Genomic DNA, 18032 nt, shown 5'->3' with positions numbered 1-18032 from the left:
ACACTGAGACACAGACTCAAACATCCAAACCTGACATGGAAACAGGGCTGACCTCCCACAGGAGAGCTAAAAGCCAAAACACAGAGATGAGGCTAGGAGAGAATGGACAGGAAAAGTAACTAGCAGCATAGGAAACAAAGCTCTGAAGCACTAGGAAATTATATCATACTCAAAGGACTAAATATAGAACTTGAACATAAATCACATGTCAAATCCAAAAAAATAAATGGCAAATACTTCCAGTAGCAGGAATTTGTAGTAGAGTGATAAAAAAGGTTATCAAGTCTTGTCAAACCCAAACATTCAAGATAATACGCAGGTAAACTCTGCAAGAATCCAAAGAAGAAACAGCGATCTGTGGCTGCTGCATCACACTAAGTTGTTTGGATCTCTCTCACATTTCACCAGATATTAATGAGTGTCAGAAGCCTGGCATCTGCCCTAACGGTCACTGTGAGAACCTGGCTGGTACCTACCGCTGCCTGTGCAACGAGGGCTTCCTCCCATCTGTAGACAGCAAAGCTTGCACTGGTAAGTAATGCTTTTGTCACCTGGAACAAGCCTGTCTTAAAACTGAGCAACCTCATCCCCACAAGCGCATTTTAATGAGGAGTTGTCAATGAAAGAAGGTGTGTTTGCACCAGCTGGGTTCACTGAAATGATTTCTCCCACGCAGACATCGATGAGTGTGCGGATGTTCGGCTGTGCGCTAACGGCCGCTGCATCAATACCGACGGCTCCTTCAAATGCCATTGCTACCCAGGATACCAGCGCACACAAGAGGGCAGCCACTGTGAAGGCATGAAACCATACACTCAGATAGTGCTGACAGTGATATGCAATGTGTTAACCACCTGCTTTTATTAAGAGCACATAAAAAAAGTTCAGTGAAGCCTTGACCAGTTCGAGGAAAGAGCAGAGCTCCAGCTTCCCATCACATGCTTCACATTCTGGCGCTGTTTTTGTTTCCTTCCCGTCAGATATCAACGAGTGTAAAAATCCATCAAGCTGTCATGGGGGCCGCTGTATCAACAACATGGGTTCATACCACTGTGAGTGCCAGCGGGGGTACAAACTGGTCGGAGGCAGGGAATGCCAAGGTCAGTCAGTCAGTCACGTCACGTTTTAACCAGAAAACAGGATTGTGTGTAGTAAATGATAATGTTGCAAATAGGATTGAACACCACCTTTTGCCTTTTAATTAAAATTCTGAAAGGTCGTCATTTTCATGAATCATTTTATGAAGCTGACAACTGTCAGCTGTTGTGCGTGTCGTCATGCACAAACAGCACACTTTTTTCTTACTCACAACTCAGGTGTTGTATAGATTCCCATATTTAGAGCAGGCCGTCTGATTTCTCTTTCAGACATTGATGAATGTGCCTTGGACAGAAGTCTCTGCCAGCCCCACGGCTTTTGTGAGAACAAACGGGGCTCGTACGAGTGTGTCTGCAATCACGGTTACATCCTCTCAGACGATAGACACTACTGTGAGCGTAAGTCTGCTCTGATTTCCTCAGAAGACATAAATCATCATATCCTGTATCTGTATGAGCTGTGAAGGTCAAAAAGAAAGGGGATCTGGGCTTTGCATTATAGGGTCTTTACCTTATAAAGTATCTTGAGGTGATTTGTGGTGATTTGGTGCTATATAAATAAAATTGAACTGAATTAAACCCAAGGCTGTTTGTAGCCCAGTGAAGTCGCTGGAAATCCACACTAAACCCTCCTCATGCTGCAGCTGTTCGAGTGGTGATGGATGAGAAGAAAGAGTGCTACCTGAACCTCGATGACACCGTTTTCTGCGATAGCGTCCTGGCCACCAATGTCACCAAGCAGGAGTGCTGCTGCTCCATCGGAGTGGGATGGGGAGATCACTGTGAGATCTATCCCTGTCCTGTCTCCCATTCAGGTAAATGTGAACCTTGCCATGTACACAAAAAGCAAGTAAACTTATATTTGTGTTCAGTAAATAGTGGACATTACATCATGTACTGTGAATTCAACTTTTACTTCTCTAACCCAGCCGAGTTCCACGACCTTTGTCCAAACGGGCAGGGTCTCTACTATGAAGAGAGTCTCCAGTACAACCTCCCAGCCTACCAGGGTAGGTATTGTGTAAACTCAGAGCCAAGATCACATACTGCACACCAGAATTACAGAGTGCTTAATCCATTCTGTGATGTTAAAACAATCTGAGCACCACTTTAATCAGCTGCAGAGCCTTTGTTTCATCCATGTCCAAAGAAGCTGACAGTTTCTAATGTTTGCTGTTAGTCACAGTTGTCAGTTGATCCCTGTAAGAGAATCAGCTGTGAATCTGCCGCTCAGGAAGCAATCTTTCTCTCTTTGCCCACAGATATTGACGAGTGTTCCTTGTTTGCCGAAGAAATCTGTAAGAAAGGTCGCTGTGAGAACACGCTTCCAGGCTACGAGTGCTACTGTCAACAGGGCTTCTACTATGATAGCAACCTCCTTGAGTGCATTGGTAAATCCCTCACATAAAAATATGTATTAAAGGTTCATTGTGAAAATCCGTAACAGAGATTTTTAGGTTCTTTCTAAAAGATGTTTGATGGATTCTTTTCTTGTTCTTCCCCAGATGTGAACGAATGTCACGATGAGTCTATGTGCACTAATGGCCGGTGCATCAACACTGAAGGGTCCTTCTACTGCAACTGCAATCAACCCTGGGTCCCAGACTCCAACAGGAAAAAGTGCGTAATGGTAACAGTAGCAGGTTAGTATCTTCGCCCAGCTTAAACTGCATTTATCTGGATACTATATGAATAATCCTGAACACTGTTTGTTCTGGGTTTTTTGCGCAGATGTGAATGAGTGTGAGAACCCAGAAAACTGTAAAAATGGCCGCTGCGTGGACACCCCGGGCTCCTATTACTGCATCTGCTCTCCACCCTGGACCCTGGCCACTGACCGCAACAGTTGTGTGACTCCTGAGGAGCAGGCTGGTGAGTGCAGACTCCCTGCAGTGGGAGAGACCAGTGATCAGTGTTCTATGTTACGTAAGTGTTTTATGTAAGACAAAATATTTCTGTGCCTGGTTAAGATGAATAACGTCTGTGAGCCATTTTAGGCTGGTTACTGCAGCTGCACTGCATCATGCACATATCAAATCCCACTCTCTCCTCACATCATATATCAATATACACTCTGAAAGCCTTTGGGGGGTTATATTTATGCTTCACTCCCCAATTTTTGTATATTATATTTGTAGGGAGTGATGGTCTTGGAGCTTAGGTGCAAAACTAATATATTCTGCTGCTGCTGTAATAAATGTGTCATTTCAAACATACAATACTGTGCAAAAGTCTTGACTAACCCCTCTTTTCTTTAGGAGACCTTCTCGTAGTGATCTTGAGCAGTAGTTTTCCATACTTTTAGGAGGTTTTTCAAAATTTTTCTTGGCTAATCAGCTGCTTTTTCACTTATTTTCAATCCAGTCCTTGCACCTGTCCACTTTCAGCGAAGTGTTTCTTTTATTTGTTAAGCCATTTAACACTGATCAAGCATAAAAAGGCACCCAACTCAAGGGATCTACCACTGTTGTGTCTACAGAACCAATTTTAAATTGCTTTAAATCTTTATTTACTTTATTACCAGGAACCTGTATTTTTGCCAGATGATCATTAAAGAGCTATTAGCCAAAGATTTGGCGTATTTTGGCATGGTGTGCAGTGTGTCCTTAAAATATCTGAAGAAACTCGACGAGTTTTTCTGTCTCATCTATAGCAGATGAACGTTATCTGAACCTCACGTCCTTAATAAATAGGAAAAAAAATCCAGCAAAGACTTGACACAGTGATGCATATGGCTCATCTGAGTGAAGCCTCATCAGAATCAGTCTCAGTTCTATCAAGAAGCCAGTCTGATTGAATAATAAATCCAAATTTGAAAATTATGATTCAAATCATCATCACTGTGTTTGCTGGAAGTAAGGAGGGAGGTATCACAGAAGAAATTACAGCGAAATCTACCGTTATGTCAACACACGCTTCAATAATTAGCTGCAACCATTTCCCATTTTTCTAGAAAAATATATAATGGTATGAGACTCAAGACTTTTGCACAATACTGTAAGTTGTCTGACTGTTTTTTGTTTTGTTTTTTTACATGTAGCAATGGTGATATAATGAGAGTGATGTTTTATCAAGTCAACAGAGCTAAACCATATAAAGATTAAAACCTTGTGCTTGTGCTGTCCACGTAAATCAGTGGTGAATTTCACAACAACCTGTGAGGTTGTGCTTGTGATGGAAAAATGTTATATTTAGACTGTAGACAACTGTCTCAGTCCAGTGCTGTAACAGCTTACATTAGCTGTTACAGACTGAGTTGTTAAAAATAGCCTCGTTTTCCTCTACAAGTATTAGCTTTGGCTTTAATAATGCTTACATGTTCTCTAATCTAGATAACGCCAGTCAGCGGTTGTCTTTGTGTTGTTCAGTGTGATTGCTGCTTGGATCTGTGGCTCATCAGTGTCAAACATTGAACAAATATTACATTTGTTAAGGAGAAATCTGCATGTTGATGAGATTTTTGAAGTACTCACTTTGTTTTTTATCCTGGAAAAAAGAAGGTTTTGAGTTCCTGGTGTTACACAACACTTGAAAAGAATGACTTATCATGTAGCTGTTTCATAAATCTTGAAGTTAATGTTGTGGATGGAAAAAATAACTGGGCTTTCATCTGGTCATCACTCAGTGCTGAGCTGCATCAGCTACCAGATAGGCCTAGCTGTCCCATGGAGTGTGAGCTTGCTAATATCATGTGGTGGAAAAATCTGTGTTATACAGGAAAATAGCTTTTTTTCTCATTATGACCAAAGGCTGAGGACTTGCAGTTAGAATTACAATTGCGAAGCAAATGCAGTAAAACAGTTGTATTGAAAATCAGCAGTGAAGGGGGGCAGTACGATGAACATACTGCCAGAATTCCTGTGTAAATGTGGTCAGTCTTTTAAAGTGGGCTCTCAACACCATGTGTATCCTTGTTTTGTTTGTTATACTATATTTATGCACACAACCAAACTGTGGGTTTGGAGTGTGTCTCATGTTGCAGCAGTGACGCACCATTGCAGATGTGCAGATGATGTTCACAGAGGCACTTTGCTGCTGAATAAGGTACAGTTGGGACATAGATGGTTGCCTCAAATTTGAGATCGGTTCTGTCCCACAGAATGGAGGATTACACCTTACAGGTGACATGGGAAGCAATAGCTCATACTGGAGGAGTTCAGGTAACACAGGATCATATTAAGAATCTTGACACTGACCTGTGGTTCGGGACATCGGCTCCAATAAAGCTGACCAGCTCTCATGTTAGCAACAAAAGTAAAATGCTAAGTGCACATGAATTGTCAATTTAAGTCCCACCAGTGGTCATAAACCTCAAGCAGGATACAAGCAGTCAAAATCCCTAAAATTAAAAGAACTCTACCAAGACCAATCCATTGCATCATGTCATCGAAACAAGGCTCTAGCAGCTCCTGGAATGTCCACCTCAGTTTTTTGTGGCTGACATGCTAGAGTTGCAAAAATAGAGAAAGCTTCTTAGATAACATGACCCGGACTCTTGAGAGTACGAAGTATAAATGGTTTGGGTCTGCCTGTTACCACTACAACCACGACATAAATAAATTACTCAGGAACAGGTGGATGGATACTGATGAGTTTAAAATAAACTTACTTCTACATATGCTCTTGTCATAAAATGTTAATTTTGGAAAGCATAAGGCTTGTGTAAAATAGTTTGTAACTGTGTGCTCTTCACAAAATCCTTGGTACTTCTGTACTGAAAATAGAAATCAAGAGTATGAAACTGAAAACTGTGAAAATCCACTGTGATTAGGTCTCGATTTTAAGCATGACATCTAAGTATTTAGTAAAACCCTATTATGTAGGTTCTAGTCTACAGTAGTCCCACCATATTTTGTTAAATTCAAGCTTCAAGGAAAAGAACAGAGATTTAAAGTAATAATAAACAGAACTCCAATCCAGGTAAATGGCCTACAATGGGGAAAATATTTATTATAAGTTTGCTTACTTACAAAGAAATGAACAGTCTCTAATTTTTATGGTACAGACAGATTGCAATCAGTCAGTCAATTAGAGATACTCCTGATCTCAACTCGTTATGTGTATAAAACACACGTGTCCACAGAATCAGTTTCTTCCAGTCAAACCTCTCCACCACCATGGGTAAGACAAAGAGCTGTCAAAGGACATCAGGGACATTTTTGACCTGCACAAAGCTGGAATGGACAACAAGACCATCAGTAAGAAGCTTGGTGAGAAGCTGCCAGCTCTTAGTGTTATTATTCAGAAATGGAAGAAATATAAAATGGCCATCAATCGGCCTCGGTCTGGAGCTCCGTAAAAGATCTTGCCCCATACGGTGAGGATGATGAGGAGAAAGGTGGTGAATCAGCCCAAAACTACACGGGAGGAGCTGGTTGATTATCTGAAGGCAGTTGGGACCACAGTTACCAAGAACACCATTGGTAACACAGTGTGCTTTAATGGACTGAAATCTAGCAGTGCCCAAAAGGTCCCTCTGCTCAAGAAGCCACATAAACAGATCTGTCTTAAGTTTGCCAGTGAACAGCTTAAATGATTCAGAGAAGGCTTGGGAGCAAGTGCTGTGGTCAGATAGTGATAGAAAAGAAGTGCTGATTATGACCCAAAGAGAAGCATTCCCACACTCAAGCACGGAGTTGGAAACATTATGCCTTGGGCTGTTACGACTTTACTATGTTAAAAGGCCGTATGAATTAAAATCTTGGACAAGAACCTCCTTCTGTCAGCCAGAAGATTGAAGATGGGTCACGGATGGGTCTTCCAGCACAACAGCGACCCAAAGCATACCACCAAAACAACAAAGGATTGGCTAAAGAAGAAGCATATGGAGTGGCCTAGCTAGTCTCCAGATGTCAATCTGCAAAACTCATTGCTGGGAGTTGAAGCTTTGAAGTTAAGTGACAGCCAAGAAACCTGAAGGATTCAGAAAGTTTCTGTAAAGTGAAGCAGGCCAAAATCCCTTCTGAGATGTGTGCAGACCTGGTGACCAACTACAAGAAACTTGACAACAGTGCTACTCCTTCAAGAACTAAGTCATGTTTTGCTTGAGGAACAAATACTTATTTCACTCAATGATCCGTTTATAACTTTTATGTAATGTGTCTTTTCTGGCTTTTTCTGGTTGATATTCCGTCTCTCTCTATTGAAATGAAACTACCATCAAAATTAGACACTGTTCATTTCTTAAGTGAGCAAACTTACAAATTCAGCAGGTGATCAAAGAACTAGTTCAGCCACTGTGCATAACAGTACATTCTTACTTTTAAAGTGGCTTTAAATTTATTGGCAGACTGAAATGTAGCTGGAACCGAGCCTCCTATTTTAAACTTTCTGATACATCAGAGGAGTTCTAGGTGTTGTACTGTGCATGGCTAAATTTCATCACAAAAACCTCATGTTTAGTATTTATGAAAAAAATGTAAACAGGTAGCAAACATGACATAGAGGGTAGCTAAGACATAAACCTTACCCTTACAAAAAGAGCTCACCTCAGCCTTAACAAAAAGCAAAATCTGCAGGAAATGTATTTTTCACATCTTCTCAGAAATAAGTGGAAAAAATACTAGTTGCCGGACTGAATTATTCTGAATATCGTAATGTGTTTTTTTTTTTCTTTTGGAATTAATAGCCGGCCCCAAGCAGATGTTCCTACTGTAACCAGTGTCTGTGGTGCCCTTTGCAGATGTGAATGAGTGCCAGGACCCCTCGTACTGTAAGAACGGGAGGTGTGAGAACACGCCCGGCTCCTTTCACTGCTTTTGTGACCCTCCCCTCACCTTCAGTGCAGCGCTGAAACAGTGCGTCTATGACGGTGGGTACAAAGCAGCGTCAGCTCACCTGAACCTGACCACTCAAAATGAGCTTTGGCTTACCTCGTCATCTGCCGCTTATGTAATTCCCTACTGTAATTCCTCCAATTTGTGTCCCATCTGGCCTGTACTGGCTCTATCTGGCATTTTACCCAATTTATAGAGAAAAAGTTTCCTGTTCTTTGTGTAGTTATGAAAAATATGATGCATATACCTATTTAGGCACACAAACAATGCCAGAGTATGTGACAGTAACCATAGAATTTGCGCAACTCCTCCTGCATTTTTAAATGAAGAAAAAAAAAAAAGAAACATGTTCATCTGTTTTGTTTTGGGGTTTTTTAAGTGGTTGATGAAAATTGTATTTATTAGGTTACAGAATTAGTCAGCATCTGAAAGCTTCTCATTTGCTGGAGAAAGGCCTGTACGATACACGATTCACAGCATTAGTTTTCATTGCCAATGGAGTCATTTAATATTTGCAATTAACACCGCTGCACTTTTTAAGTGTGACAAACATTATAAGTAAACATTATAATACTTTATTTCCAAGAATGCAGAGGCTGAGAACAAACGGTTCCAAAAGCAAATGATCTGTAACTATTCGTTTTTTGCCTAATGAAACTAAACTTCAGCCGTTTGTCTTTTTTTTGTCTAGCAAACAACAAGAGTGTTGTTTCCAATTAAACACAGTGCATGAAAGGCTGACAACCCACTCTCAGTAATTCTGCAGAACTATAATATATTTTCAGTCTTTGAGTTTACATTGTCATCTCATCGTATTAGCGTCTTACACTTGTACATCCATCATTTCATTTGTCACTAAAACCAGAGACACTGCAGGAATTGTTATTTGTCAGCCTGTCAGTATCCTGCACATATGAATAACTTAGTAAAAGCAACAATTGTTGGTGTTTTTATGGTTTTGGTAACTCAGTGCTTATCACATATCCACAGATACATGACGTTATAAATAATTGAACAGAATAACTGAATCTGTTTAAAGTATATAGTGTGATCAGGTCTCCATCCTCCAAATGTAGTTTGAGACGTACACTACAGTCATAGGAAAAAAGACTCTTTGCAGTCCAATGAAAAACTAAGTACACCCTTCCACATGTATTAAGAGGGTAAGGAGCAGCCAGGTGCTTCTAAATAAATCCACTTGATTAACTGATCATCGGCAAGTGTGAGCACCTCTATTAAAGCAGAGGTTTTGGATGTTTGCTTGCCAGGAGGATTCAGGTCTTTGTTAACATAATGCCACAATCTTCCCAGGAGTGGACATCTCAGCAAATTCATCCCAATGTCAGACAGCCCAGAGAAAATACAAAAAGTCAAGAGCTTCAACTCAGTCAACATGCTCAGTTACCATGGTAATGTTAAAGTCAATGACAAGCACAATTAGAGAAAGAATAAACAAGTATTTCTTGTTCTCTATAAAAAGATTTAGATTTAGTTTAGATTTGCAAACTTGCATAAGACGACTGGAACTGTGACCAGAATGCACAGCACCGTGATTGACTAAAATTAAACACAGCATATCCACACAAACACTTCCAATCAAGCGTCAAGCAAGGTGGTGGAGGGGTGATGATTTGGGCTTGTTTTGCGGACACGGGACCTGCACCTTCACTTATTGAGTTGGCCGTGAAATCATTCCAGAGTATTTTAGAGTCAAATGTGAGGCAATCTCTAAATCTTGGCTGAATCTGGGTCATGTAGGGGAAAATGACGAAAACTACACAAGCAATTTTTTTTATAACGAGAAAAGAATTAAGGAGTTGCAGTGGCCCAGTCCAGACCTCAACCTGATTTAAATGCTGTAGCGGTACCTTAAGAGAGTTGTGCATAAACAAATGCTTACACATTTCAATTAATTAAAGCAATGTCATAAAGAAGAGTGGGCCAAAAGTTGTCTTACAAGTCTGAATCATGGGGTGTATTTAGTTTTTCACAGGACTCCATGCAGTCTTATTTTCATTTGACTGTATATGGGCAATTGTATTTGGCCACACCTCTTACTTCTCTTAAGAGACATGCAGTCTGCCTTTACAAACAAAACAATGGGTTGCCCTAAATATCTCCCTGAATTTAAGCATGGCACTACAAGGATGCCACTGTGATGACACAAAAAGTCCCTTTTACGTGATCCCACAATCAACAGTAGTGGTTTTATTACGAAGTGAAAGAGTTTAGGAACCAAAGCAACTCAGCCACAAAGTGGCAGACCATGTAAAGTCAAAGCGGTGTGGCCGAGTGCCGAGGCACATAGTGTGTAAATCTCACCAACACCCTGCTGACTGAATAACTGCAGAGTTCCTAACCTCCTCCACCTTAACAGCAGCACAAAAAGTGTGCTGGGAGCTTCATGGCCCGGGTTTTCATGGCTGAGCAGCTCCTGTAGGTTTAGTGTGTGGGTGGCCCGATACTTTTGTCCATATGGTGTAGATGGATATACATGTTTGAATGGGCGCCTGATGGTTGTTACTCCCAGTCATTACAAGCTAAAAAAAAAATAGTAAAGTATTTGTGTGCTTACTTTGTAGTACAAATAAAAATGTACATTTACTGTTTTTAGGTGTAATTTTCTATGTGAACCAATCTGACTTTTTTCAAATATTGTATATTAAGATTAGTATTCTTTACCTTCTCTTAAATACACTTGAACACTGAGATCAGTTAAAATTTCATGACTTGTTTTTTATTCTTTTTTCCATCTCTAGATCGGACTGCTGCTCACAAGGATGTGTGCTTCACGCGAATTGAGGAGGGCTGGATCTGCAGCGAGCCCCAGAACCGGGTGGTGACGTATTCAGAGTGCTGCTGTCACTTCGGTCGTGGCTGGGGGCCCGAGTGTAACAGCTGCCCTCCCAGAAACTCAGGTGAGCTACTGAAAACTTGCCAGACCTCTTTAGCACTTTATCCATTTATTGAATTAACAAGAATTTTATCTGTTTTACCCAGCAATGTTCAGCCATCTGTGTGGGATGCATCTTGAGACGGAGTCAGACGGGGAGCAGGATTTGCAGGCAGCTTTCCCCAACTACAACCCAGGTAACACTAAATGACAGTTTTGTTAATAATCAGTGATAGCTGAAACATTCCTGCCCTCAGACAAGGCTTATTTATTTACCTCTTTCTGCCCACATTTTCTCTTTTCCCCTGGTTCGTTTTGTGAAAAGGTGACAGTTCAGAAGAAGATTCGGACGAATGCAGCTGCGGACATGGCCGCTGTGTCCGTTCCTACCTGGGCACTATGTGTGAATGTAACCCAGGCTTTAGGCTAGACTACTCGCGTGCTCGCTGTATAGGTCTGTCCTACATATACACTACAAAAATGCAAATACACATATTCTTTTAGACTCCTAGATTATTTTAATAGTGTACATACAGCAGCCAGAAGAGACACATGTCAACTAATATGTGCAGATAGGAACTTTGTTGTGTCAACTAATGTTTGGATTTCTGTTTTATGGCTCATTGTCACTAATGAATACTTGTTTTTCTTTGTTCCAGACATTGACGAGTGTGCAGAACCAGAAGTCCGCGTTAATCCATGCAAGAACGCTCGCTGTGTGAACACTTCTGGCTCGTACAAGTGCTTGTGCAAGCACGGCTTTGTGCCCACGCGTAGGCCAAACGTGTGCGTCCGTCGCAGAACTCGGTAACCTCTGTGCGTTGCCCTGCGTGCCGCTACGTCTCTCCCCATCTACGCGGCGTGCACAAACAAACCAGCACGTGCTGCTCTTACACGCCTCTCTCATGGTACATACATGGGACTGTGTGAACGCAGTAAACATACAAACATGTTGTCATCGGGAGCCACGTCATAACAATGGCTCATATAAAATGTACAAAACATATCATTGTCAGCCCCTTTTTCATTGGCCAGTCCACATTTTAAAAAATCTGCAACACAGATAAGGAATATGTTTGTTTATTTGTGCGCTAAAAGTATTTTGTAATTATTTTTTTATTTTGAACTGTTTTTGTAGTTTAAATTGTGCATTTTGTGATTTTTGTCATTGACCTCCCAGTTGCTTTTATCTTCTTTTGAATCTTTGATTCAAACAATGAGGAAATGAGTTTCAAACATTTCTATGGTATTATAATTGTCTTTAACCTATTCAGTAGTTGTATATTGTAGGAATGCCTTGTGGTATTCCCATTTACATTCCCAGTTGCATCCACATTCTTTCATGTTAAAGTCATCTGAATTTTATTTCCTTGCCACACATTGTTGACGTTGTTTTTTTGTACAGTTTGTTTCATGGATTGGTCCCTGTCCTCCCCTTCTTATTTGTTTATGTAAAATATGAGAAACCTGAGGTTTTTGTATAATTTGACATGTGCACCTAAGTGGACTTAAGCTTGATAAAAAAAACATTTCATGCACTTAGCAATAAATATAATGGAAATATTTGCGAAATATAGCTTATTCTGAAAAAGAAATCAAGCAAGTTTAACACCTATTGCCATTAAACACTGCATCAAAGTATTTAGGAAGCCAAAGATGCTGTTATGATAAGAAGAATTTGATTAAAAAAATGACAACCTTTCATGCATTTGTTTTTCTTCTGTTTGAGGAAAATGTGTTTTTTTTCCACACATATCAAGATATGCGGAAAATAGCAATGCTTTAAGTTCAGACAGACACATTCAGACAGGGAGGCACAAAGTTCTCCCACAGTCATGTTCAGAAATATGCTGGACCGGACTGTGGATGATTCAGTGTTGCCTTTCAAGCACGCCTAGAAAGCAAATAAACCCAGTGCATGGCAGAGTCTCCCAAGATCTTCCATTAGATTTATGTTCATGTGCTTTTTTTTCTCCTCCACACACAGTGGAGGGTACAGTCAGATCATTTTAGAGTTTATTTAAAAAGGAAAATAGAATGTTGTGCTCATAAATGCACATTAATTAGTGTGTAATTACATCCGCTCATTCTCATAAGCTTAGAAATAATTTTATAAAAAAAACATAGGAGTGGGCTTGTGGAAGCCATCATGCTGCCCCACCAACTTGAATACACTTCAATCTAAATGCATTTTATATATGTGTGTAAAACTCCCATCTTCTTCCTCCTCACCTCAAGTGAGCTAAAGTCAGGGATCTAACTGGGGTTTTCCCAATATTAGAATTTCAGACTTGTAAACCAGGAAAATGCTTGATACTCAATACCTTTTTCAATACCATGAGCATGATTTTTATTGTATCCTGACAGAAAAGAAGTAATGACAGAGAAGTAACTCCTTGGAATTGGAACCAATGTTCCAAATTTTGAGTTATATTTAACAAAATAAGTATTTAAGTTTAAAGTTTTATATTTTACAAATATTTTGATAATTTCATTAGCAAGCCATTTTAACTACAACAACAGTTGGTTCTAACGTAAGATTGTTGTTTTTCAATAAGTTTTTCAATAAGTGTGTGAGTCCAACAATGTCCTGCAGTTTACTAACGACAGCTACCAGGGGCTAATAGCAGCTAACAGAGGCTAACAGCACTTAAGCGTAGCAGTAACAGCAGCGCTTAATGACAGAAAAGTTCAGGATATCCTCAACAACTCACCTCAGTATCACTTTGAGACAGAAGTCAGCTTCACTCAAGTTTTACAGTGTCCTCCAGAGTAAATACAGTTGAACGGTGGCCATAGTTGTTTGTCCTACGGTGGCCACCATAGCTAGGATTACGAACTTAATTATGCAGTTCAACTGGTAAGTAAGACAGCAGAACTCAGTTGATTGCAATGTGCAATCTTCTCATATCTAGTGGTGAGATTTTAAATACTGTAGGCTTAAACATTCTGCAGCATCAGGACGTGTTTATAGATAGATTTTGTTATACTCAAGAAAAAGGTTTCAAGTAGTAACACAGAACAAATGTAGCCATTCCTCTAAGTGCTGCAAATGAGCTCCTACAGATGTTGGATATCAAAGCTTGAAAGTCTTCTCTATAATCATTTTCTACAAGTTCATTTTTATCTGAATCTTAATCTCAAGTTTCAAACACAGTCAGTTTAAACAAGGGCTAAAATATGGAAAATGCTCATAGTGGTGAAAATGATATCCTAAACTTAAAAGCCCACAAATGGTATCAGCTACCTAAATAATGGCACCATCTTGTGGTCTCTTTGTGTCACTATAATTCCTTCAGTGTTGTGGACATTATTGCCAGGGGCGCCACTAAGGGAAATTTGCTGCTGAAATGTGAAAGCTAAACTGATTTAGCTCTAAGATACAACTGGATTGCACAGAGTTTTGCACAGATTTCACAAAGCGCTTTCCCACTATCTGAGCATTAAAACAGTAATAGTTATCTATTTGTTCTTATAGGGGTAGGATATTCCAGGCATTACTTTTAGTGAAACGATATGCAGAAATTGACAAAATTCGTCTATTGGTCAGCTGGCTGTGGGTTGGTATAATGTGTGACCTGTTAAATGAGGAAATCCTCTGTGTTTTGAATCACCTTGTTCCTGAACAACTACAGCACAATGCCAACATAATTATTGAGGACAATCCTGAAAATACTGAGGAAGAGGCCGATGAAGAGGGTAGCAATGGTGAGAAGCCAGATTGGAATTAATCTGAAGCTGAACGTGACACTGAAAATCATTCTGGAGCTCTCTAGCCCGGTACCTGGAAGTGGCCAAAAGAGGAGGATGATGATGATGACAATGACCAGATGACCAATAACTGATTCAGGCCCTCCAGCGAACTGTCAGACACCACCTAGGGGCCTGTTTACCACACTCTTCCCAGTTACCTGTGGATATAATTATGTCCAACCTATAAACCAATATGATATCATAAATGAGCCATAATTCTTTTCCTAATTTCTATACCTGCTTTTGACCTAGCAAAGCATCTACAGGAAGGTGTGACTGCACTCCAAGCCAGAGGTAATGTGGTGAGTCACCTGTCGTTTCATGGGGAGTTCCATTGTACACATTTAATAGTTCTTGAAAATACTCAGGCCGACAGTGTTTCTTCTCCAGTAGCAAGCTGTGTCGTGATAGGTCGTGAGGCGTCCTGTTAAAATGTTCACACTATGCGTTACCTTGACGATGATTCAATGTTTTCTTGACCTCATATAACTTGTGCAGCTCCTGAAAATACCCCATTTTCAAAATTTCTGTTTTGAACTGAATTTTACTTTATTAAGTACCACTTAATAAATCACTCTCAGAGAAGGACTTTGGCAGTTGTACCAGTATTTGGTCATGTGAAAGTCAGCGTGAACTTCAAATCAAGAGGTCTAGTGGCTAGAAAAGGGTTCATGAGAGCACGTATTTTGGGCTGCGGCAACTTACTGGGCACACATCTCTATAGCTGTTATACCCACTTATCCACATCATCATACATACCAACTCAAGTCTGTCTTAACAGATTCTGCGTGCACTCCAGTCCCTGTTGTAGACGCTCCAGAACAGCTTCCTGTAAACAAAACGATACTCTCTTAAATGTCCATCATTGATTACTTGATACAGCAATCCTTCAATTTTCCTGACTTGGGGCCACTGTCAGAGCAGAGAAGTCAAAGGTTTAGCCAAACCTTTTCTCTGTTGATGGGTAAGCTTTTTCATTTGGGTTCAAAACTGCCTGAAGGACTCGACAGTAGAGTCAGCGTTCTGATACTGTTGCAGCTCTTACTTAGCATAACCTGCCAGAGTGGATGTATTGCCCTGGGAGTCTCTAAGGTGACTGTCTTGCTCAGTTGCCATGACATGAGCTTGCCTGACCTGACAGCACTTTACGCCTGCGCTTACTATCTCTGGCACTAAAGCTGTTGCTCAGTTGATTAAGTTACAAATGGATATACAGCCATCAAACTCCTCTTCATCTCCCAAAGGGTGGAGCAGAGGGTGGTTATCTGTTTGTACAGTGAATTTGCAGCCCAGGAGATATTTCTTAAATTTCCCAGACAGCTCATTTGAGAGCGAGCAGCTCTCACTTCATGTTGCTCTAATTTCTGTTATTTCTTTCTGCAGTCTCCTACTGGCATATGCTATGACATGTTTTCTGCTACCCTGCACCTGGCAAAGAACTGCTCCCAGTCTTAAGCTGTTGGCATCCATCTCAAAAATAAATGAGAGCGAGAAATCAGCATAAGCAAGGAGAGAAGCACTCGTAAGCCTCTCTTTCAGCTATTCAAAAAACTCTTGGTGTCCTCACACTTTCAAACAGGTTTTTACATTTAGCCGGGTATTTTCCTGAACACTCACATTAATGTATTCATGTAGTGCATGCAAGCTACAAAAATCCTCCTGTAATAACTTTTTTGACATAAAGTCCAAGGAATCACCCCAGTCTACTACTGTGGTGTGCACGGGCCACTGCTTCACAGCAGCTATCTTGGCTGGGTCCATAGCTCCTCAGCTGAGATCTGATTCTAAGGTGTACACTAGATCAGGGGAGATAACATTTTTACAGCCTGAACTTTAACCCTGTGTCCCTGAATCTTTGCAACACTGTCTGAAGACATGCCAAACGGTATTCAAAAGTTGACGAGTGGACTAATATGTTGTTTTAGTATACAAGCTTGAAAAGACTGAAAGGCATTCACAGCGGCATGCATGAGTCTTTCCAAAGTCGCCAGACCACTGCAAACACCAAAAGCTCAGCTAAATTTGATCCCTGTATCCAATAGGTTCCTAGCCTTTAACCCACATCCCTCATTTTCATCTTTTGTACACATACTAACTACTCTTTCAGAAAAAAAAAAATAACTTGAAAAAGGCTTTTGAGTGGAGTGAAACTTTGGTCTGGGATTTTTGTATGATCTTTGTCTGACAGGCTTCCTTACCACATTCATACCACCTCAACAATTTTATCTAAAGTAGCAGATGGCTTTTCTTGATTTCCATACATAGACGGATTTCCTTCGACTACATTGTCACCCAGTGATGTCATACTCTTAGCAACTCTAGTGTCACTAGGCACTAGAAGACTTTTGTCTTCTAGAGACCAAGCCACAGCTTCCTGAAATACATAAAAAAGCATTCACTCTGTCTTGTCTCTCACCACCTTGTGAAGCTCCCTTCACAGAGCAGAACGTCTTAGTCCCACAAACTGTTCTCTCGCTGCCATCTTTGCATCAGATACTGCATCTGGCTTCTGTTTAAGGGATGAGTGGAGGATCTGGGTCAGTGTGTGCAAGTACTCAAAGAAATCTTCACCTTCCAGCTGGGGATGACTATGAAAGGTACCCAACAGCTGTGCTATACTGGGCTTCTCTGAGAAAATTTCTCCCTCCGTACATAAACAGATCTCTTCAAGTGTGGAACCCCTGAGGGGAGACAGGATGAAGTCAACCTGATCATCTTTGCCTAGGTTTCTAGTTTTGAGAGGCTTTGGTACTTGATCAATAAAATCATCAACAGAACGTCCATCCATTACTCTTGGATGTGATGCACCGATGGCAAATATACATATGCCTTGCTAGCTCCTCAAAACAGTTATTACCCATTTCTGATCCTTTGGCCTGAAACTCAGTGTCAGAGTCCCTTTTTGTAGTTTCCCCCAAACCCTGGTTATCACCATCGTCTCTGTCTGACATAGTGAAGTGTCTGCGTGAGGCTTAATTCTAAGTCAGGATACAAAAAAAGTATCTCAACAGTGCAGCAATGCAGAAGATCAAGAAAAAGGATTACACAAGGGACAAATGGTCAGGTTGGCCTCTTTCACAACCGATGATCAGCTTTCCACAATTCTATTAACATCCACCCAAATACGGTTACACTCAAGGACAGAACCCAATGTATTTCCCAAATTCAACACGTTTGAATACGTATTAGTTAAAACACACAGTTTGAAAGGATATTTATGTCAAGATAATAAGCCTGTATTTCCTGCAAACATCAGTGCTCATAAACTAGGCGTCAATGCAATCTACCGTTCTTTGCACTCACAGCGGTACCTCAAAAGGAGCAGTGCCATCTAGTGGCGCAATTTAAAACAACAGATCTTCCCCCACCTGGCTACATTTACTCCATCTGTCCAAGTTCTCCTCTTCCTTTGCCACTATTTTCTTCATCTCCCAGACTATCCTACTTCTCTACCTTTGAATACTATATGCACTGAAGACAACACTTATTCATTTCATTTAGTCACTGAAGTTA

General features: G+C 40.6%; 1 protein-coding gene across 3 annotated transcripts in view; it reads left to right on the top strand.

Annotated features, from left to right (window-relative positions):
• The window catches only part of ltbp3 (latent transforming growth factor beta binding protein 3), a 39828-nt gene extending 27360 nt beyond the window's left edge, over nt 1-12468 (top strand). For 2 of the 3 annotated variants that reach the window (XM_019364054.2, XM_005472080.4), the window contains 14 exons: nt 409-531; nt 677-799; nt 981-1100; nt 1368-1496; nt 1742-1912; nt 2027-2107; nt 2360-2488; nt 2603-2740; nt 2829-2969; nt 7780-7908; nt 10633-10791; nt 10874-10963; nt 11092-11220; nt 11426-12468. In XM_019364054.2, the coding sequence (XP_019219599.1) occupies nt 409-531; nt 677-799; nt 981-1100; nt 1368-1496; nt 1742-1912; nt 2027-2107; nt 2360-2488; nt 2603-2740; nt 2829-2969; nt 7780-7908; nt 10633-10791; nt 10874-10963; nt 11092-11220; nt 11426-11577 (1814 nt within the window). In that variant the 3' untranslated portion in view covers nt 11578-12468. The remainder of the gene's footprint in view (nt 1-408; nt 532-676; nt 800-980; nt 1101-1367; nt 1497-1741; nt 1913-2026; nt 2108-2359; nt 2489-2602; nt 2741-2828; nt 2970-7779; nt 7909-10632; nt 10792-10873; nt 10964-11091; nt 11221-11425) is intronic. The other variant, XM_005472081.4, reaches the window with a different exon arrangement.
• The last annotated feature ends 5564 nt before the right edge of the window (nt 12469-18032 follow it).

The sequence above is a fragment of the Oreochromis niloticus genome, linkage group LG10 (genome assembly GCF_001858045.2).
Source record: "Oreochromis niloticus isolate F11D_XX linkage group LG10, O_niloticus_UMD_NMBU, whole genome shotgun sequence".
NCBI lineage: Eukaryota > Metazoa > Chordata > Actinopteri > Cichliformes > Cichlidae > Oreochromis > Oreochromis niloticus.
The sequence above is the reverse complement of the archived record's forward strand: the minus strand, read 5'-3'. Positions and strand labels throughout refer to the sequence as shown.